We start from the raw sequence: 23,926 nt of genomic DNA on the forward strand, positions 1-23,926 counted from the left end.
GATGAGTTTGTGTCCTTTGTAGGGACATGGATGCAGCTGGAAACCATCATTCTTAGCAAACTATCACAAGAACAGAAAACCAAACACCGCATGTTCTCACTCATAGGTGGGAACTGAACAATGAGATCACTTGGACTCAGGAAGGGGAACATCACACACCGGGGCCTATCATGGGGAGGGGGGAGGGGGGAGGGATTGCATTGGGAGTTATACCTGATGTAAATGACGAGTTGATGGGTGCAGCACACCAACATGGCACAAGTATACATATGTAACAAACCTGCACATTATGCACATGTACCCTACAACTTAAAGTATAATAATAATAAATAAATTTAAAAAAAAAAAAAAAGAGTATTATCTTAGTTTAGTGCTGCTATAAAGGAATGCCTGAGGCCAACTAATTTGTAAAGAAAGGAAAGGAGGTTTATTTAGCTTACAGTTTCGCTTGCTAGAAAGTGAAAGCCTCGGGCTGCCTTCACTCATGGCGGAAGGTGAAGGGGAGCCAACATATGCAGTGCTTACATGGCCAGATAGCAGAGAGGTGCCAGGCTCTTTTTACTAACCAGTTGTAGTGGGAGGGAACTCAGAGAATGAGAACACATTCATTACCGAGAGGAAGGCACAATTCCATTCATGAGGGATCCACCTCTGTGGCCCAGATACCTCCCATTAGGTTCCATCTCCAACACTGAGGATCAAGTTTCACCATGAGGTTTAGGGGGACAAACAATCCAAACTGTAGCAAGTGTGTTGTCTGGTATCTTCTTTGAACCATTGGTTGTCTACAGTGAATTGTTTGATTTCCACACATTTGTGAATTTTCTAGTTTCCCTTGTGTTACTAATTTTTAGTTTCATTTCATTGTTGTCAGAAAAGATACTTCACATGATTTCAGTCATTGAAAATTTATTAACATTTGTTTTGTGGCCTAATATATGGTCTATACTGCCTAGACCTATGCTCAGGTGCAAAATAATGTGTTCTCGGCTATTTGGAGTGGCCATATTCTATATATGTATGTTGGGTCCTGTTGGTTTACAGTGTTGTTCAAGTTTACTGTTTCCTTATTGATTTGTCTTGATGTTCTGTTCATTACTGAGAGTGGTATATTGAAATCTCCAACTATTGTACAGCTGCCCATTTGTCCCTTCTGTTCTGTTAGTGTTTGTTTCATGTATTGGGGGCTGTCTTGTTTGGTGCATATGTGTATATAATTGTTATATCTCATTGATGAATTGATTTTTTTTATCAACATATAATACCTGAGGCTGGGTGTGGTGGCTAACACCTGTAATCCCAGCCCTTTGGGAGGCCAAGGCAGGTGTATCACCTGAGGTCACGAGTTTGAGACGAGCCTGGTCAACATGGCAAAACCCTCTCTCTACTAAAAACACAAAAATTAGCCAGGTATGGTGGTGTGTAATCCCACCTACTTGGGAGGTTGAGGCGGGAGAATCACTTGAACCTGGGAGGCAGAGGTCGAAGTGAGCCGAGATCGTACCACTGCACTCCAGTCTCCACAGAGGTCGAAGTGAGCTGAGATCGTACCACTGCACTCCAGTCTCTGGAGTGCAGTGGTACGATCTCGGCTCACTTCGACCTCTGCCTCCCAGGTTTGTGTGTGTGTGTGTGTGTGTGTGTGTGTGTGTGTGTGTGTTTTTTTTTTTACCTGAAGCCTTTTTTTTTTCCTTGCCACTGTTCTGGCTAGAGCCTCTAGTACAGTGCTTACTAGAAGAGGTAAAAGCAGACATTCTTGTTCTAGCTCCTGATTTTAGGGGCAAAGCATTCAGTCTTTCATCTTTAAGTATAATGTTAGTCTTGGGTTTTTCACACATGTAATGTTATCAGTTGAGGAAGTTCTCTTCTATTTCTAGCTTGTTGAAGCATTTTTATGAAAGGGTGTTGTATTTTGGCAAGTGCTTTTTCTCTATTGACATGATTATGTGGTTTTTGTTTTTATTAAAACGGTGTTTTATATAAGTTGATTTTTGAATGTTAAATCTACCTTACATTTCTGAGATTAATCTCACTTGGTCATAGTGTATAATCATTTTTATATGTTGCTAAACAGTACTTTGTTAAGAATTTTTGCATCTATATTCATAAGGGATATTGATCAGTAGTTTGTTTTGTTTTGTTTTTGTTTTTCTTGTCATGTCTTTGCTTTTAGTATCGGGTAATATTGGCTTCATAGAATGACATGGAGAAGTATTCCCTCTGCTTCTGTTTTTAGGAAGAGTCTGTGAAGAATTGGTTTTAATATCAATTAATAGGAACTATTTAGATAAATAGTGTAGAACTGGTGTGTGCCAAGGAGTACAGAGTATTTTAAAGACTGGGTGATGTTTAATAGCACAGTGTGTGTAGAGGAGATACAAGTAGTTTGAAATTGCTGGTATATAAAGTTGGGGTAGTGGGGATGGTAGTGGAGATGAGGCTAAGAAAGTAGAAGTGGGTTCATAAATGATTAGGTCAAAGTCAGCCTCCTAGTATAAAAATAATTTTGTAGGCCGCGCATGGTGGCTCACACCTGTAATCCCAGCACTTTGGGAGGCCGAGGTGGGTGGATCATGAGGTGAGGAGATCGAGACCATCCTGGCTAACATAGTGAAACCCCGTTTCTACCAAAAATACAAAAATTAGCCGGGCGTGGTGGCAGGTGCCTGTAGTCCCAGCTACTGGGGAGGCTGAGACAGGAGACTGGCGTGAACCTGGGAGGCGGAGCTTGCAGTGAGCAGAGATCACGCCACTGCACTCCAGCCTGGGCAACAGAATGAGACTGCATCTCAAAAAAAAAATAATAATAAAAATAATAATAATTTTGTTGTCATTGTTGTTCTTTTTCAATTAGATGAAAACCCCAAATTACAGAAATGGTACCTTGATCAGGTTGACAATATACAATTCTCCCCTCTTTTCCTCTCTCTTTACCTTGCTATATGAAAATTACTGATAGAAGGGAATTTTATTCAAGGAAATAAAGTGATTACCTATCTAAGCTCACTTGGTCTGTCTTCCTTAAAGTTTTATGTTGATGTCTTATTAAAGTGGTTTATTGATTATCTGGATGAAACTTGACTGATGAAATGCTAACATTTTCAATGGAGTGTGACCTAGAGAATGAATATATAAGTAATAATAAAGCTCTTGAGTTTGAATTATCAGGACCTCCTCATAAAATATAAATGTTACTAACAGCAAATGAGGTGGTAATTATCATCTGCTCAAAAATAAAGGAGTTTCTTTTGAATATCACTTGTCATCTGTTTTTATGTTATTTTACTATTTCAGCAAAACTAAAATGTTATTATATGCATATTATTTTAAAAATTACAGAATGGAGTAAATTAAAAGAAATCTTTTTTACCCTAGTCCCTAAATTCCCTAATCCCACTTTTAACAGATATAAATTTCTTATATGCCTGTATGAGCACATACATTATATGTAAATGTAATAACATATTATATTATTTTGGAGCATGTTCCCTCTTTACCAACAATACAGTAATAGGGCTTTTTATGTCTATAGGGACAGACCCTGCAAAGTTTCCCCTGTTGTTAAGATATTAATATGGTACATTTGTTACGGTTAGTTAATTATTATAGTTTATTCAGATTTCCTTAGTTTTTGTCTAATGTCTTTTGTTTCGTTTATGATCCCATTTGAGATACCACATTACATTTACAAAGTAGAAGAAAGAATAACACATTGAGGATCACACATTACAATGTAATGAGATGTTAGTGGTCTTATCTTACTTGCCTTTTCACCGTGGCAGTTTCTTAGACTTTCCTTGGTTTTGATGATCTCAACACTTCTGTGGAGTACTGATCAGATGTTTTGTAGGATGCCTTACTATTGGAGTTTCTCTGCTTTTTTAATGATAAAACCAGGGTTACAGGTTTTTGGCAAGAAGACAACAGAGAGGTAAAGTGTCATTTTCATCACTTCGTATCTAGGACACATGCTTTATGACTGCTGTTAACTGACTTTCAACACCTAACTGATGTAGTGTTTAGTTTTCTTGACTGTAAAATTACTCTTTCCCCCCCTCTTTCCATACTTTATTCCTTGGAAGGAAGTCACTATGCTGCAGAGACTACACTTAAGGTGGGAATTATGCCCCTGTACTTCTTTTCCTTAATGGTGGAGTAGCTACACAAATTATTTCAATTTATTTTGCATAAGGGACATATCTCTTTTCCCCCATGTATTAATCTAGTCATTTATTTCTATCAGTGTGGATTTATGGATATTTATTTTATTGGCCAAATTGTCCTGGGTTTGGCCATTGGGAGTTCTGTCAGCTAGCTCCTGTGTTTCTTTTTTGTTTGTTTGTTTTTTGTTTTATTATTATTATGGTTATTATTTTATGAGAGAGTCTTGCTCTGCCACCCAGACTGGAGTGCAGTGGCTCCGTCTCTGCTCATTGCAACCTCCGCCTCCTGGGCTCAAGCGATTCTCTTGCCTCGTCCTCCTGAGTAGCTGGGATTACAGGTGCCTGCCACCACACCCAGCTCACTTTTGTAGTTTTAGTAGAGACGGGGTTTCACCATGTTGGCCAGGCTGGTCTCGAACTCCTGACCTCAGGTGATCCGCCCACCTCGGCCTCCCAAAGTGCTGGGATTGCAGGCGTGAGCCACCGCGCTTGGAGGCTTCTGTGCTTCTTTCACATACTATCATGTGGGCTTTTTGTTTTATTTTAAAGCAAGTTTTTGTTTTCTGGCACTATAAGATAATGGCATGTAGATGTGGTGTTTTTAATTCTTGCTCTTCACAAATTTTATGAATGCATGAGCATGTACACACAGAATTGTTTTCATAGACGTAATCCCTAAAAGTGACATTGCTGAGTCTAGTTGGGGGGCTCTATGTCTTCACTTCTGAATTAATGTATTAACCCATTGCCTGCCCAAAAGATTGCATGAGTTTGGACTTTCACAAGAATTGTTATAGTTCATATTGAATGATGATCTATTTCGATACTTAGTTTTCTCAGATTGAATTTTCTTTTTAGTTTGATAGATGAAAAATTCTGGCTTATCGCTATCTTTATTACATTTCTTTAATTATGTGTGAGGCTGAGCATTTTTCTTGACCATCTGTTAATACATATTTCCATATTTTCTTTCTTGGTTTGTTTGTTTGTTTGTTTGTTTGTTTTGCAGGGAGTGGGGATGAGCAATGGCATGATTTTGACTCACTGCAACCTCCGCCTCCCAGGTTCAAGCAATTCCCCTGCCTCAGCCCCCAGGGTAGCTCAGATTACAGGTGTCTGCCACCACATCCAGCTAATTTTTGTATTTTCGGTAGAGGTAGGGTTTCATCATGTTGGCCAAGCCGGTCTCGAACTCCTGACCTCAGCCTCAGCCTCCCAAAGTGCTGGGATTACAGGTGTGAGCCACTGCACCCAGCCCATATTTCCATGTTTTCTATTTGAATGCTGTTTTTTTCTTACTGACTTCCAAGTACTATTTGTACTTTTTAAAGAAAAACAAATCAGGCTTTTGCCATGTGTAGCAGAAGTTTATTTACTTATTTATTTGCCAGAGTGTCATGATTTTTTTTACTGGATTTGTGCGAGATTTTTTCTTAAGGTAGTATAGATGTTTTATAGTTCTGTGTAATCAAATTGGCATTATTTTTCTCCATGGCTTAGCTCTTTTGTCTTCCAAGATTTGCAGAAATACCCATGTTTTCTTCTGGCATGTTATTTTCCTAAAAAAAAAGAAAAGTTGGTAATTTTAGTGTTTATTTTGTTTTAAGGTGTGAGGGATGAAACTTGCCTTAATCATTGTTGTATACTAGGTGCCTACCCTTTCCCATTTCCTTCCCACAACCTCTCAAGCAAAAAGATACTCTCTTTTACCTAATCCACACACTCTTCGCTATTAATACTATATTCTCATCTCTAGCCAGCCTGGCATACCCATCAGAGAAAAGATAGCTGTTTTGAAGATTTTTGCCAGTTGGAATGCCCAACCCATTTCTGATGAGAATCCTGGGTTACCGTGATGCTGCATTTGATGTCTTATTCCTGGGATCTCTAATATGTTGCATTGCATTCCATCAGATTTTTAAAATTATATCATGATTCTATTTAAAAATGTAGCCTCAAGTCATTTTATTTCCTTGACCTCCGAAGTTATCTGGAGATAACACATCATACTAATGTGTTTTCCAAAGGTAGGGTGGAGTTATCTCAGCTGCTGTTGTTACATGTGATCAAAATTTTATCACTTAAATTTCTTACTCAGTGTGTGGTTTTAATGTGGAGTTCATAGAAGAGTGGTTATCAGTGATTAGAGAATAGTTTATTAATAAAAGTAATGACTAGGAAAACTGAGCCATAGAACTACTCCCTAAATTATACATTATGTAATTTTTTTGGAAGTTTCTAAGTAAGATCCACTTTGTATAATAGCAGATTTCTTTCAAAGGACTTCTGGCATTGACCCCTTTGCCAGTGTTTTGGAAACCTAGTATCAGTTATTTGAGGTTAGTAGTTTCTTATGTTAGTGGACTCCAGTGTTTTCAGCACCTGCCTCCCAAATGATACTGTGTGTTCTATTTAGGTTTTTTTTAAATTTTATTTTTGTTTGTTTGTTTTTGTTTTGTTTTGTTTTTTGAGACAATCTTGCTCTGTCACCCAGGCTGGAGTGCAGTCGCGTGGTCTTGGCCACTGCGACCTCTGCCTCCTGGGTTGAAGTGATTCTCATGCCTCAGCCTCCTCAATAGCTGGGACTACATGTGCATGCCACCAGCCTGGCTAATTTTTGTATTTTGGGTAGAGACGGGGTTTTGCCATGTTGCCCAGGCTGGTGTCAAACTTCTGGGCTCAAGCAATTCACCCACCTCGGCCTCCCAAAGTGCTGGGACTACTGGTGTGAGCCACCGTGACTGAACTATTTAGTTTTTAAAGTTTGCAATTTGTGAGTATTCTAGCATTGTGTCTGATAATCCAAAGGAGAGAGATTACATTAAGGAAGTAGCAAGTCTGAGATGTTTCAGAAAATTATGAGTGCTAGAAATGCTGAATCCTGGTCTTTCTTCTCAAGATATTAGCATCTTCAGCTTTCTTAATTATGTTGTGCAGGAAGCTTCAAACAAAACTATACTTTGGAACTGAAAAATACTACTGTTTTCCCTACATATGTTGTTTCCTAGGGATGGACCCTCGGGGGTTATTCCCTGTGGCTATTTATTTTACATTAGAACATTTATAAATTTAACAAGAGCATTTATTGGTGCCTTCATATTTCCCATAGTGTAGTAAATTAGATTGTTCAGCCTGTAGCAGACATGGTTTCATTAACCTTCCTTTGATGTATTCTGCCGTGTTAATATTATGAATAAAATATGAGGCCAATAAAGAAATATCATTACTTCCAGTGCAGCATGAGCTGTACAAAGTGGAGTGGAATTATCTTCATTGATTTGAACACAATACTTTTGTAGCCTAATGTTGCATGATGTTTTTCATTGGTTGCATCTCAATGTTGATTCTCTTTGAGTTCTGTTCAGTTATACTACTTTAATTTCCAGATGTATTACTGTCAAGTTTGATCTGGAGTTTCTCTGTTCTCTCATTCTCAATAATACATTGATAGTTTGATTTTAGTCATAGGGCCTTTGTTAAATTTCATATTGTGGGTTTGGTTTATCATTCCAGCCAAGTTCTTTAAATTTTTATTCAGTGTTTCATTTTAAGCCATTCTTCCTAGGTTTGTGTCAATCTTAGGTGGCTGTGTTGAAATCAGAGGTTATAAATTGACAGCCAAATCTATCCCATGATGTGTTTTATTTGACAACTTTGTTTTTGTTTTTTAAACTAGAGTTTTGTACTGTGTGATTTATCAACTATTGCCCCTTATTGCATTACACAGTTTGGCTTCACACTTTTACATTTGTTGCTTAGCTGTTGATGGCATTTGCTTTTGCAACCTAAAATAAATGAAATCGTTTATAAAAATATTGATTAGGACAAGGGAAGGACAGAGCTTATAGTCTTATAACTAGAAACATCTGTTGAACTTGGCATTCATCTTTTAATCTTACATATAGTTTAAATATACAAAAATAAAGAAATGTGTGTGTGTGTGTGTGTGTGTGTAGGATACAGAATTTCACTCTGTCATCCAGGCTGGGTTGCAGTGGTGCCATCACGGCTCACTAGCCTTGACTTTTGGGGCTCAAGTGATCCTCCCACCTTAGCCTCCGGAGCTGCTGTGACCACAGGCATGCACTGCCAGGCCTGGCTAATTTTTTTTTTTTTTTTTTTTTTTTTTTTTTTTGAGACAGAGTTTTGCTCTTGTTGCCCAGGCTGGAGTGCAATGGCACGATCTTGGCTCACAGCAAACTCCGCCTCCCGGGTTCAATCCATTCTCCTGCCTCAGCCTCCAGAGTAGCTGGGATTACAGGTATGCGCCACCATGCCGGGCTAATTTTGTATTTTTAGTAAAGATGGGGTTTCTGCATGTTGGTCAGGCTGGTCTCAAACTCCAGATCTCAGGTGATCTGCCTGCCTCGGCCTCCCAAAGTGCTGGGATTACAGGCATGAGCCACCACGCCCGGCCAATTTTTTTGTTTCTGTTTTTTGTAGAAATGGTGCTTCCCTGTGTTGCCCAGGCTGGTCTCGAACTCCTGGACTCAAATGATCCTTCTGCCTTGGCCTCCCAAAGTGCTAGGATTATAGGCATGAGCCACCATACCTGGTTCAGCCTTTATATTCTTACCTGTTAGTATGATTGTTTAGTAAATGAAGTAAATTGGAATGTAGTGGTATACACATCTCAAGGTTGTTCATAGTGTATAACAATCAATTTAGTAAAATAGATCATTAAAATCAAGAAACTTAGTGATTGAGTAATAGTTGAAAAAATGGTTTTGACATCTGTGTTAATGACCTTTCTGATACCTGAGACTCCCCATTCTTTGAACTCTATTTAATACAGCAATCCTTTTCACACCAATTGAGCATTCTGTTTATTTGTTCTCTTTTTTAGACCTCATTTACAATGGGAACTGATTCTCCTGAATTTTGATCTCTGCATTTTTTTTCTTTTAGCCTTCAGCATTACTCTTGTTTCCCCTAGTTTTGCATATCATCGTTAAGAAATAGGATCATCACACATAACTCATTCAGCTTACATTTCTTTCCTTTTCCATAATACCTAATCACTTATTTTAGATTTAAAGGAAAAAAGATACTTTTTTAAAGGATGAAAATAGCTAAAACTTGAGTATTGTGTGTTAGGTAATGTATTTAAAGAATTTCACATTGATTATTTCTTATAATATCATGACAGTTCTTTAAAATAGATACTGTCATTAGCTAAATATTACAGATGAGGAACTGATGCTTAGTGAGGTTAAATAACTTGCTCATAGTCACATAACTCCTAGTAACAGAATTGGGACTTCTATATAGTTTTATATGACTCATGCTAATCTTACTTCTTAATTACTATGCTATATAGTTTGTCTTTGTCCTTGTTTCTTCCTTCTCCTGATTTTCTAGAATCTTGCTTCTTCAGTTTCAGTTATCCCTTTTCCCTCTTTTTTCTTTTTTTGATATGGAGTCTTGCTCTATCTCCCAGGCTGGAATGCAGTGGCATGATCTCAGCTCACTGCAACCTCTGCCTCCTGGGTTCAAGCCATTCTCCTGCCTCAGCCTCCCAAGTAGCTGGGACTACAGGCACCTGCCACCATGCCTGGCTAATTTTTTGTATTTTTAGTAGAGACGGGGTTTCACCATGTTAGCCGGGATGGTCTCGATGTCCTGACCTCATAATCCTCCGGCCTCGGCCTCCCAAGTGCTGGGATTACAGGCGTTGACCACCACACCCGGCCTTTCTTCCTTTTTTATAACTTTATTCTACTCTTGTCTACTTAGCTTACAAATAAATTTGGGACTCTTTCAGCCAGTAATATCTTTTAGCCAGTAAAAAATGCAAACAAAAACCCAGCGGCAATGTTTCTTTGACTTTGCTCCCCTAGAGTTACCAACTCCCAGTTCTTTGTTTACTTTCATCACCAGAGACTTTGTGAGAGTAAATTGAATTAACTACCTCCTATTCCTCACCTGCTACCTGCTCACTCATGAACCAATAAAGCTTGGTTGCTACTGGCACCGTGGTCTGAAACCTCTTTTTCCAAGAGCATCCTTGAACCAAGATATACCAAGATATTGGGTATAGATCGAATAACCTATTTTTAGTCCTCATCCCGTCTGCTATTGAAATGTTTCACAGTTTCACCTCTCACCGTTAGAGAAATTTCAGCTTTGGATCATCGATGTTAATCTTTCCTTGATTTCTTGTGCCTCTTAGTTTTTTCTTCATGTTTGCTAAGTCCCCTATGTTACCTGCTTCTTAAATTTAGTGTTTTTCAGGATTCCATACTCAGTCCTTTCCTTACTCTTCAACTCTGCGTCGTCTTCTTAGGTGAACACGTCTATTCTCATGGCTTCAGCTATTGCCTGAATCTCAAGCTGTACTCCACTCCTGCTTCCTGAGTTTTGCCTTGACCTCTGTTTGCAACCACCTATGTAATATAGCTACCCAAAGTGTTCTGAGATTCATTAAGTAAAAGTTCAGATAATTTTTCCTTCAGACCTTTCTACTCTTTTTGCTTTCTATGTCTCATCACCTACTTAGTTGCCCACACTTTAAAACAGTTAAATTAATCCCAGTCTCTTTGTTTCTTGGGTTCTCTATTAGTCTTATGTTCAACTAGCCAGTATACCTACCCTACCTTCTCCCTGCTTTAAAAAAAAAAATCCCTATTGCCTTATGCCCTGATCCAGCCTTTGGATTCTTGTAGAAGGTTTCCAGCTGCTTACCCTGCATTCATTCTCATCTTCCCAAGTCTCCTCCTCTCCATATCCATTTTCCATAATACTGTTTGAGTTAAAACAGACATGTCAGTTTGTAATCTAATTTTTTTCTTCAAGCTTTATTGATATAATTGAAAAATAAAAATGTATATATTTACAGTGTACAACATGATTTTTATATGTGTATACATTGTGAAATATGTAATACTAAGTTTTAAAAAAATGCCCATTGCCCCTAAACTTAATTTAGCCAGCAAATATTTACTGAGTACCTACTGTGTGCTAGGCACTATTCTACATAGAGATAGAGCAGTGAATAAAACAGACAAAAGCCTTTGCCATCATGGAACCTTGTCTAGTCAGAGGAAGCAGATAAAATAAACTGTGTGGTTAGAAAATGTAAGTTTCATTTACTTGTGGTAAGTTTCGTTTATAAAGTGGGAAAGGAAGATGGGGAATGTGGAGGTGGAGGAATGAGTTGGCATTTTAAATGGAATGATTAAGGAAAGCCATACTAAGAAGGTAACACTTTAACCAAAGATTTTAAAGGAGTTGAGACAAATGAGCTTTGAGCATGTCTGGGGGGAGAACATTCTAGGTTAAAGGACTAGAAGCCCTGAAGTACAGAATCCCTGAATGTGAAAATGTACCATATGTGTTCAAGAAATAGCAGAGAACTAGCTTGGCTAGAGAAAAGTTAGCAGTGAGGACAGCAGTGGAGTAGAGGAATAGAAGACAGAAATAATGAGATGAGTGTGTAGTATCTTATAGACCAATTAGGTGGAGTAGAAGAGATACAGTCTAATTTAACTTGATTTTAGTTGATAGTAGACTGGAAAGGAATAAAGGTAGAAGCAGACCATTTAGGAAGATATTACAGTAATCCAGGTGAAAGATGATAGTGGCTTAGACAAGGGTTCTAGCAGTGAAAATGATGAGTGGTTGGATCCGGATAAATTTTAAAGGTAGAACCATTCATATTTTCTGGCATTTGGCTATGAGGGTGTGTGTGTGGGTATAGGTGTGTGTGTGTGAAAGTGTAAGAGAGAAGGGGCTGGGAGTTGATTTAGGATGATTCTAAGGTTTTTAGCCTGAGCAATACCAGATACACAGTTGGATATACTAGTGTGGAGTTAAGGGCAGAAGTCTAGTATATGTGTATATATTTATAATCAGTATATAGTAGTATTGAGCCATTAGACTGGATGAGATTATCAAGGGCAAGTGAGTTTAAAGAATAGAGGAGGTCTGAGGACTAATTCCAGGGATCTTCCAATTTTTAACAGATCAAAGAGAATAGGAGGAAGTAGAAATGGAGAAAAGAAGAGTTGTCTGTAGGGTAGGATGAAAACCAAAAAAGTACAGTGTCCTGTGAAGTGAAGAAGGTGCTTCAATGAAAGGAACATGATTGACTTTTCCAAATGGTAGTGCTAAGTCAAGTAGATGAGAAGGGTAAGATGATGACTGAAAATTGGCTTTGGATTCAGCAACAAGGATATTGTTGATCTGGAATAATTTTGGCATAGTGGTAGTGAAATTCTGTTGGCGTAAGTTTTAGAATAGGAGGAGAGAGGAATTAGAGAAAGTCAGATTAAGGAGAGGAGGCAGAAATATGGATAGTTTGTTTTATCAGATGGGAGAAATAATAGCGAGTTTATGTGCTGATTGTAATGTTTCCACACGGAATAGTTAATGCAGAATGACAAAAAAAAAAATTCTGGAGCAGTGACCTTGAGAACAGGACCATTTTTGTTTTTGTTTTAACATGTAGCAATGTTTGCCTTAGGAAGGAGCTGGGTTAGCTTATCTCTAGATATAGAAGTAAAATAAGAGTATACGGAGATAGATGCTGGTAGGTTAGTGCTTGTAGTGATGCAAGCAAGGCCATCTGTTGAGGCTGAGGACAGAGAAGGGGTGTTAGAGGTTGAAGAGGAGGAAAGAAGAAATTAAGTGGTTTGGAAAAGTGGATGGACCAGGAAAGTGTATAATTATTGCTGGACGAATTGATTTTGAGACAAGTTGTGGCTCTGTCACCCAGACTGGAGTGCATGGTGTGATCTCGGATTGTTGCAATCTTTGCCTCCCAGTCTCAAGCCATTCTCCCACCTCCTTCTCCCAAGTAGCTGGGACTACAGGTGCACACCACCACGCCTGGCTAATTTTTGTATTTTTTTGTAGAGATGGGGTTTTGCCATGTTGCCCAGGCTGGTCTCAAACTCATGAGCTCAAGCGATCTGCACACCTCAACTTCCCAAAATGCTGGGATTACAGGTGTAAGCTACCACGCCTGGCCAACAAATTAAATTTTGATGATGACTTTAACATAAGACCAATCAACATAATTAGAGGTTTCTTTGCAGCCATATTCAGCTCTTTGGTCGTAGACATGGACTGGGCAGAAAACTGAACTCAACCAGGGTTGTGGAAAAACCAAAAGCTTTTTCTTAAATATTTTTGCCTTTGCAGGCTATCTAGTCTCTGTCACAATGGCTCAGTTCTGTCACTGTAGTCCCAAAGCGGCCATAGACAATACTTAGCTGAATGGCATAGCTCTGTTCCATTAAAAGTTTATTTTTAAAAACAGGAAGCAGACTATTCCCGTGGTTTGTTGACGCTTGTCTTAGAAAGAGAGGATAATGATGGACCGTGGAATTTAAGGCTAAGGAAGGAAAGGAGGAGAACATAAGTGCGTGAAGTGTAGTGAGAAGGTAGTAGGGTCAGTGGCATGATGTTTCCCTATTTCCTGATCTCTGCTGTACTCTTACGTGACCTTACATTTTGAATATAGTTTTCTCTGTCTGCGTGAAATGCTCCTTTCATACACAGTTTAGATGTCATTTCTTTAATACTTTTATTTCCTCTGCTGTGGCCACTGATATATGGAAAATGCTCAATAAATGCTGAAACTTGAAATTCTCACTTCAGTTTGGTAGGTAAGATTATTTCAAATTGGGAGATTGTGAAAGTTTGCTTATCCACAGTATTTCCCACTCAGTAGCCAATTCTATACTTGAACATGGTGATTCTCAACTTTGTTTTCTGCTTCGGTTTACCTGATACTGGCCACATAAACGAGGTAAGGGCAGTGCCCTGCTCCTCCTTCCTACTTGGTGCTTAAGTTAGAATGCCTTTCTTTTTCTCCACTGATGCTGGGTTGGTGTCTGTATGCTGCTGAGCATGGATATTTGAACATATGACCTGTAATAAGCTTGTGAGTATGGTAACACGTTGCCTTATAGGTTATTTTTTATATTTCAGTTAATTATAGAAGACAAGTGGTTGTTCTCTCAGTTATATACTATCAGGTAACTGTAAGATCTTTTTTTGTGTGTGGAGGTTAGAGACATTTGGGACTGTTTAGTCTTACTTTTCATATTGTAGTTAAAGAAACTGAAGCCTAGAGATGCAAGTGACTTGCACACACCAACTAGTAGAGCTAGGGCTAGAAATCCATGTTTCTTAGTTTCAGATTCAGTACTCTCCCTGCCACTATGATACTTATCTTAATAGGATATGAGGACATTGATTATCAGCCTAGAAAATATTAAATTTTGTGATGGGTGATATCGTCTGAAATCATGGTAACCAAAATAATCGTTTAAATGTAATTGGGAATCTTAACAATATTGAAACGACTATTTTTTCCCCATTGAATTATTAGTAAAAAGGTGTGGTTGACTTGTTTTTATTATTATGGTTATATTCTGAAGTAATTTTATATAATGAAAATTAACACATTAATCTTTAAAAATCCAAATAAGTAAATGTCTAGAGAATTTAATTTGAATATTTAAAAACCAGTTTCTAATCTGTTTTGTTTTTTTTTTTTTTTAATAAACTCTTTCAGAAAGATGAGGTCTATCTTAATCTGGTGCTGGACTATGTTCCGGAAACAGTATACAGAGTTGCCAGACACTATAGTCGAGCCAAACAGACGCTCCCTGTGATTTATGTCAAGGTATGTAAAAACAGAACAATTTTCCATTTTAGAAAACATTTTTTATGAACCAACGAGAGCCTCTTGTATGTTTTAACTATATTATTGTATTTAATACTCAGGTAGAAAAACTGTAAACTAGGTATTGTTGGAACTTTGTTAAATCCTTTTACAGTTTTAAAACGTGAAGTGTGCACCTTTTGAAGTTTTATAACTCAGATAGTAAAGATATTCTGGTAAATTACAGTGAATATTTTTGACAGACATTTATAGATTTTATTTCTTCTAGCCATAGTACATTTTTATTTAACTTCTGATATCTTTATTGTGCCACAAACCAACATAGGAGCGTATCATATAAAATTGTAAAATATAGTTATAAATATATTCCAATTCATTTGTTCATAAATGCAATTTATATATTGGCATCTGTAGCTGCAGCTTAAACTGTTGGTGATTTTAAATGTACACTGGATGTTGTTTATTTTTTGGTATCTAATATCAGTGCCATCTTGTTTATTTGCTAGAACTCATGGCAGAATGGCTAGGTATTTAGCATGATTTTTATTAAAGTTGTGGTTAATTATTAGTAACAAATTATTTTATTAACTATGGCATTGTGAAAACTAGTAGTTAAGTTTGAAAGTTCAGATATCTAAATACAATTTTTAAATTTAACCCTTTATGGAAATGAGTATAGAAAATAAAATGACAATGACTCTGAATGTCTTGTGGTTAGAGTTTTTGAAGTCTTAATTGTTAAAAATTTATGCTTCACAATAATAAAAGGGTTACCAAAGTAGGAACATTAATAATAGAAGTTCTTTGGGTGAATTTTGTATGAGCTAATAATAATAATAATAATAATAATAGAAGTTCTTTAAGCACTTTTGTTAGCTAGATTACTTTGGCAAGGAGTCCGGGATTCCTGTTGAATTTAGTACGAGGAATTAAATTCTGATTTCAGTATAATTTTATTTGGGCTTATCAAAATTTGGTTGAGGTTATAGTTGAACTGATGATAGTAGAAGACTAAAAGAAACAGTTTTCTACTACAAATTTACTGTAGTACTTTATTCTGGTTTTAGAACAGCAGGTCCTATTCTAGATAACTAGCACAGCAGTACATTCCTTTGAACTAAGTCTAGAATAATTTTTGAGCTGCTTAATTTACATTATGATGGTCTGGGTCTGCCTATTCTGTGGCTCTTAGTGCTAGTACAGAGAGGTGGCACATTTATGAAGTAGAAGAAACCCTAAATTTGGTCCTGAAGACCTAGTTTTGAGGCAAAAAATTAGTTATATCCTTCCAAACGGGTCACTGATCCATTCTCTGCTTAGCTTTCGTGTTGGTAAAATTGTACTTATTTATTTACTGGCCACAATATACCATTTTGGCCCATAGGATGAGCTTAGCATATGAGAAAACATTTGGAGGCTGTAAAGTAGAAGTAATAGAAGGTCCTAACAATACATTAAAAGTGACCAGATTTTTGTTCCACATCTTTGATTCAGCCAGTAAATGGTAAATTATTGCAGAATAATCTGAAGCTAATGAAATATTTTAGTCTTCTTCTAATAAGTAGAAAAAAATGGCACAAACAACTATAAAACAAGACAAAATGTATGTATTATGAAGTGGTGAAGAGTCTAGAAATGTCATATTCTTTTCTATTGGCAGAAACAACAGGCGTATAATGATACCTCTGTTGAAACAACTCTCCAAATTTACTTATCTCTTCATGACCTATAATGATCCCTAGTTAAGCAGTACATATTTTCTGCTACTTCTTAAGATATGTCAAATGATTTTCTGTTCATATATCTGTCTACAGAAATTTTGCTTATTTCAGGATCTTTACTCATTCTAAACTTTTGTTTTTATTATTGGAGATTTCAAGCATATATAAAAGCATATATAAAAAGAGAGAAAATAGAACAGTGAACCTCCATGTACCTGTGAGACAATATTAACAGTTATCAATTCGTAGCCAAAATTATTTTATCTATACCATTTTCTACTCTGCACTCCCTTTATTTTTTTGAAGCAAATTCTAGATATTTTTACTTTCACATATAAGAATTACAGTGTGTATGTGTGTATATAAAAAAGTATATATTATATATCCTGTATATAGTGTATATATTATAGTAGAGTGTATATTATAGTGTATATATACTATATATGTATACACTATATATAGTGTATACACTATACACTATTGTGAATATTGTGAAAACTAGTAGTTAAGTTTGAAAGTTCAGGTGTCTAAATACAATTTTTAAATTTAACCCTTTATGGAAATGACTGTAGAAAATAAAATGACATTGACTCTGAATGTCTTATGGTTAGGGTTTTTGAAGTCTTAATTGTTAAAAATTTAAGCTTCACAATAATAAAAGAGTTACCAAAGTAGGAACATTAATAATAGAAGTTCCTTGGGTAGATTTTGCATAAGCTAATAATAATCATAATAATAATAGAAGTTCTTTAAGCACTTTTGCTAGCACTCCTTGTTGGCAAGGAGTCATATATATAGTATATATAATATACACTATATATATAGTGTATGCACTATATATAATGTATATATAGTGTATATATTTATATATAAAGTGTATATATACTTTATATATATATAGATAAGGATGTTCTTTTTTATTTCCTTCCTTCCTTCCTTCCTTTTCTTCATTTACTGAAATTTATAATAATTAGTCAATTCCATAGCATCCTCCATAGGTACCAGTGAGGTGTTTTGTTGTTTGTTTTAAAATATCTTGTGTGAGTGTTAATAATATTTGACAATTTCCTTGCTTTCTAACATGACAAAGTATTCCAGGTTCATCTTACACATTCTTCCTCAGACTTAGAATCAACCTTTTCTTCAAGAAGACCTTGCTCTTTGAGTGGGAGGTGGTATTTAGAGACCACAGTCTGGATGCTAGAAGTGCTAACTGTCACAGGATTGGTTATTGTTTCTGGGTCTTTTTAGTGAACAGAGCTAGGAAATATGTGGATAATTTTCTCAGATGTAATGCATCTTTTTTTTTTTTCTGAAAATAAATACACCATGAGTTCATATTGATACTTTCAAATAAAATTTATGAGTTTTTACTTAACTGTAATAATCTTATATTTGTATTTCCTTTCTCTTACATTGAAAATTTCATTTCTCAATGATAGCAGTATATTTAATAACTTATTCTACCCTGCACCCTACATAACTGTCTTAGAATAACAATTCCAACACTAGCACCACCAGCTAAAAATAATTTAAGATCTAAGCACAGCTCAATTTTACCTGTTAGATCTCATTAGGGATGAACAATCAAATGTCTCTGTTCTAAAGAAACACTGAGGCCAGGCACATTGGCTCATGCCTGTAATCCAGCATTTTGGGAGGCCGATGTGTGCAGATCACCTGAGGTCAGAAGTTCGAGACCAGCCTGGCCAACATGGCGAGACCCCACCTCTACTAAAAAATATAAAAATTAGCTGGGCGTGCTGGAGCACGCCTGTAATCCTAGCTACTCAGGAGGCTGAGGCAGAAGAATCACTTGAACCTCTGAAACGGAGGTTGCAGTAAGCCAAGATCGCGCCACTGCACTCCAGCCTGGGTGACAGAGCGAGACTTCATCTCAAAAAAATTGAATAATTCCTCTCTGTGTGATGATGTTCTATTAAGCATTTGTTTGTTTCAGTTTACTTTTATTATAGATTGTGGTTTTCTAAATTTTTAAATAAAATTTACTTTTAAATTAATATATTTATACATAGTTCAAAGCAAGATTGACAAAACAAGGTTCAAAGAAGTTTAGCTTTTATCTCTGTTCCCTCTGCTCTGTTCCTTTCCTTTACCAGTGTTAAATATTTTTTAAATGTTAATAATTTATCCTACCATTTTTAAAATAAGCAAACATGCCATTATTCTTACCGTTTTTATATAAATGGTTACATAAAGTACACGGTTTTCTCTTTTTTTCAGTTAAAAATATATCCTAGAGATCAGTCCATATTTTCATGTGTGTGTATATCACCTTCTTCATGGCTACCATATTACTTCATCATGTGACTGTATTCTAGTTAATTCACCCAGTGAGCTATTAATGCACATGCTGTTTTCCCCTTGTTTTTTGTTGTGTTTTTTTGGGTTTTGCTATTAAAAATAGTTCTATAGTGAACAACCCTGTGCACTAATTGTATTTTTGCCAGCAAATAGTTGAGCTAGATATCTGGCATTATGTATTTTAAAAATGAAAATAAAATTATTGTACATACTGAGGTTGGCATACAGAGAGAGATCTAGCACTCCTTTCTTTCTCCCCATTGTGGGAAAAGGGTTTTGTTTTGTTTTGTTTTTTAATGTAACCACAGCCCTTTCAGAGGCCAGATCTGTTGGCTCTGGGCATTATTCTTTGGGGACATAGATCCTTTAAAGTTCTGAAAAGATGAAAACAGTGTCTGGAATTGATGAGTTATGAGTTGATCTCCTTCACATGGTCATTCTACATAGTTTTATTGTAATCCTGTTGTATGAAAAATGTTAGATTGTGAGAGAGATATAAAAGTAGTAAATGCAAGTAACTCTTGCCTTCATGGACCTCATCATCTGATACGGACTTGTTTGGCATACATGCCACCAGAATGGCAACTGCATTTCTTTGTAATTGCCTTTCACTTTTTCTGGGAGAGTTGAGTATGTTCTATGAGCAAGATACAGGTTAAAAACTTTTTGAGCACCTTTGCTTTTCTGATGAGTATATTTCAGAACTAAGTAGGTTTTAAAATGCAGCTCTAAAACAGATGACTGGCAAATCATTGTTGTGAACTTAATAATTTTTTTTTTGTTGAAAAGACATGTTTAAGGACAGGGTCTGATCACACAAGAGAGTTAGATGCATTTTTTGAATCATAAACAAAATTGGTATTACTTGTTTTAACATGTATTCTATTACTTGCTTTATTATTTTATTATCAGATATTATGGCACCGAGAAGAGGGCATTGGATTTCAGTTACATATAACTAACTGTTCGAATTGTGTTCAACTGCAGAGTACATTCCCTTCTGTGATATTTTGTCCTGTAACCTGAAGCATAGTAATTATTTTATAGAAATGTTAACAATTTTGTATGAACTTTGAATAAAATGAAAAATTAAAAAAATTGTGACCATTGAACCTCAATATCTTCTGCAAAACTGGGGATAATGTGTATCTCACAGAGTGGTTGCAAGAATTAAGTAAACAAATAGGCAGAAATGCTTTTCTTGGTTTAGCACTTAGTACATGTTAAATCTGTTACATTTCAAAATGTGTTAATTTGAGTTTCTAAGAATTAATCATTCTAGTATTTTATTTAGCCACCAACCTGCCTTTGTTTTGTTGTTGTTGTTGTTGTTGTTTTGAGAGAGAGAATCTCGCACTGTGGCCCAAGCTGGAGTGCAGTGGTGCAATCTCGGTTCACTGCAACTTCTGTCTCCCGGGTTCAAGCAATTCTCCTGCCTCAGCCTTCCTAGCTGGGATTACAGGCATGAACCACCAAGCCTGGCTAATTTTTTGTATTTTAGTAGAGACGAGGTTTCACTATGTTGCCCCTAGGGTGGTCTCGAACTCCACCTGCCTTGGCCTCCCAAAGTGCTAGGGTTACAGGTGTGAGCCAACGCGCCCAGCCTCCACCAAGCTATTTAATGATTATATTTTACACCTTTATTTAATAAAATATGGCAAAATGCATGAATAGTAATTGAAAGAGAAGCACTTACTCAAACCACTACAGAATATTGTGTATGTGTGATATTAAGCAAGTTGCTTAATCTCTCTGGGCCTCAGTTATTTTATATTTAAAATGGCAATAATATTAGTACTTATTACATAAGGTTATTATGAGGAGTAAGTGAAATAATACACATAAAGCAGTTAAAACAGTGCCCAGCACATAAGTTGTTTTTCTGTTCTTGTTTTTGCTATCTTTCTAGTCTAGAAAGCTTCTTGGCTTTCTTATAAATACACTTTTACAAAGTGAAACAACAACAAATATATAATATTACATATTTCTTTTTTTTCCCCCTATTGGAAACTTTTATATATATATATATACTTTTTAAGTTCTAGGGTACATGTGCACAACGTGCAAGTTTGTTACATATGTATACATGTGCCATGTTGGTGTGCTGTACCCATTAACTCGTCATTTACATAAGGTATATCTCCTAATGCTATCCCTCCCCCCTCCTTCCACCCCATGATAGGCCCTGGTGTGTGATGTTCCCTTTCCTGTGTCCAAGGGTTCCCATTGTTCAGTTCCCACCTATGAGTGAGAACACGCAGTGTTTGGTTTTTTGTCCTTGCGATAGTTTGCTGAAAATGCTTCATCCATGTCCCTACAAAGGACATGAACTCATCTTTTTGTATGAGTATTACAAAATATATTTTTTGTATAGTATTAGTATTCCATGGTGTATATGCGCCACATTTTCTTAATGCAGTCTATCATTGATGGACATTTGGGTTGGTTCCAGGTCTTTGCTGTTGTGAATAGTGCCGCAACAAACATACATGTGCATGTGTCTTTATAGCAGCATGATCTATAATCCTTTAGGTATATACCCAGTAATGGGATGGCTGGGTCAAATGGTATTTCTAGTTCTAGATCCTTGAGGAATCGCCACACTCTCTTCCACAATGGTTGAACTAGTTTACAGTCCCACCAACAGTGTAAAAGTGTTCCTGTTTCTCCACATCCTCTCCAGCACCTGTTGTTTCCTGACTTTTTAATGATCGCCATTCTAACTGGTGTGAGATGGTATCTCCTTGTGGTTTTGATTTGCTATTCTCTGATGGCCAGTGATGATGAGCATTTTTTCATGTGTCTATTGGCTGCATAAATGTCTTCTTTTGAGAAGTGTCTGTTCATATCCTTCGCCCACTTTTTGATGGGATTGTTTGTTTTTCTCTTGTAAATTTGTTTGAGTTCTTTGTAGGTTCTGGATATTAGCCCTTTGTCAGATGAGTAGATTGCAAAAATTTTCTCCCATTCTGTGGGTTGCCTGTTCACTCTGATAGTAGTTTCTTTTGCTGTGCAGAAGCTCTGTAGTTTAATTAGATCTCATTTGTCTGTTCTTTATCTTGACATTTCTAGATAAACTTTTCAAGACAGTGAAGATAGAGTAGATCTTTCAGATGAAAGAATACAAGACATCTTAAAATTAACCTCATTTAAACTCTTAAGCTTTTTTTTTTTCTCAGAAAAAGAAAACTTGTTTTCACTGATTCTTACTGACCTAGACATTAATACCCTGACACAGTAAAATCTCTGTTTTTAGTAAATTTATGCCTGTGAACTCAGTTTCTTATTGGAGATTATATTTTTAGTGATAATGAATTAAACTCCTAGAGTAAGCTTTAGGACTTAGAAATTGATTCTGTGAATGATGGTACAATAGTAGAAGTATGAAGTTTTTAAAAAAAAGTTATATGGATACCTAAATGCCTTAATTTTAACTTTGTTGGCAAAATGCTGACCTTATAAAAGATCTTTTCTGTACAGTTTACATCATGCTTCATTTTAAAGAAGACATAAACTTTTCCAGCTATAGTTCGTATTAACTTCAAAGATGTACTAAAATTCAGCTGTCTGCAGTTTTCACCATGCTTCTTAGAAGGAAAGTAGGTTTCATGTTAACTTTAATTAACCTAAGCCTTAGCAGTAGCTTTTAAAGATGGTACCATGTGTCAATGCTTCATTAGACTTTTAAGTATCTTTTTTTTTTTAATTGTTTTTTTACCAAGATATTTGTTATCTTTGGTTTGACTCATTTCAAAAATTCTGTCCATGGTGTAACTTCGGGGTAGAGGTCAGAAGGTAAACAGCCAGAAAAGTTTAAAAGTGAATCAGAACACTGACCTTGAGATTTAAATTATACTCTCTTTCTCCATGAAGTTTCTGTCTTCTGCAGTCAAGAGTGTGATTCTTTATTCCAGTTTCTCAATGCAGACCCAGTTTCTCAGTGTATCTTTTTGGTAAGAAAACTGAGAACGTCGTCTCTTTTTTAAGATGATGTCAATAGTCAGGCATCTGTTTTTGAATGTCATTTTGAATTATACTTTTTCTGAAGGATATTAACAGGAAGAATGGTGGTGCTACTAACAGAGTTATTGATGTCTTGATAGAGCAGTGATTATAGATTTTCTCAGTCCACATGAGTTTTCCTAGACCACTGTATCAATCACCTTGGAGGCTGACATCTCAGAAAAATATGATTCTAAACATGACACTTTGGAAATACATTTACATTGAGCAGCATGCCCTACTAGAAAGAACTATAAACTTAAAAATCAGAATACCTGGTTTCTGACCCAAAGTTACTTATTATTCATGATTTCGGATGCTTCTCTGAGCTTTTCATTTGTGTTTTAAATAAAAGCCCATCTTAGCAGGCTTGTAATGTGAGATGTTAGTAAAATTAAAAGTTATAAAACACATTGTAAAATTTCCTTTCTTAAGTTATTAAAGAATGATGCGAATAGTACATATGGTTAATGACGCTTTAGCTAATTCATATAGAAATAGCTAATTAATACAGAAATGACATGAAATTTGTGAAAGGAGGATTGAGTGCCGGTAATCTATAGCATTTCACCTGTTCTTTTCCGAGAATCTGTTATTTTATTGACTGCTTAAGTATTCTGATTTGTTTAGGATAGGAAATATTTAATTAATTTCTACTATCTATTACAGTTATATATGTATCAGCTGTTCCGAAGTTTAGCCTATATCCATTCCTTTGGAATCTGCCATCGGGATATTAAACCACAGAACCTCTTGTTGGATCCTGATACAGCCGTATTAAAACTCTGTGACTTTGGAAGGTAAGCTACTGTCCCTCTCCCTGCCCCTTCCCTTCTCCCCTCCTCCCCCTATTATCTTCTTTTAAATATATTCCTTTTGCAATATCAGCCTATACACAGTAATTCTTATCCAAGAGGTATAAACTAGTGCAGCTGTGAGAGTAATTTTGTTAGTTTCTGTCAAAATTATAAATGTATATATACTTCTTCATTTAACACTTTAACTTTTAGGAATTATTTCCTTAGAAATACACGTTTACAAAATAGTGTATATATAGGGATTTTTATTATAGCATTGTT

At 36.2% G+C, this 23,926-nt stretch overlaps 3 protein-coding genes across 10 annotated transcripts in view; 2 read left to right on the top strand and 1 right to left on the bottom strand.

The window, feature by feature from the left end:
- NDUFB4 (NADH:ubiquinone oxidoreductase subunit B4) overlaps positions 1-23,926 on the bottom strand; it is an 812,324-nt gene that overhangs the window by 658,042 nt on the left and 130,356 nt on the right. The gene's annotated exons all lie outside the window — the stretch shown is intronic.
- LOC126949250 (cytochrome c oxidase copper chaperone) overlaps positions 1-23,926 on the top strand; it is an 846,236-nt gene that overhangs the window by 581,614 nt on the left and 240,696 nt on the right. The gene's annotated exons all lie outside the window — the stretch shown is intronic.
- GSK3B (glycogen synthase kinase 3 beta) overlaps positions 1-23,926 on the top strand; it is a 270,425-nt gene that overhangs the window by 153,453 nt on the left and 93,046 nt on the right. For both annotated transcript variants that reach the window (XM_050781893.1, XM_050781894.1), the window contains exons 4-5: positions 14,689-14,799; positions 23,517-23,647. In XM_050781893.1, the coding sequence (XP_050637850.1) occupies positions 14,689-14,799; positions 23,517-23,647 (242 nt within the window). The remainder of the gene's footprint in view (positions 1-14,688; positions 14,800-23,516; positions 23,648-23,926) is intronic.

This window comes from Macaca thibetana, chromosome 2, assembly GCF_024542745.1.
Source record: "Macaca thibetana thibetana isolate TM-01 chromosome 2, ASM2454274v1, whole genome shotgun sequence".
Taxonomy (NCBI): Eukaryota; Metazoa; Chordata; class Mammalia; order Primates; family Cercopithecidae; genus Macaca; species Macaca thibetana.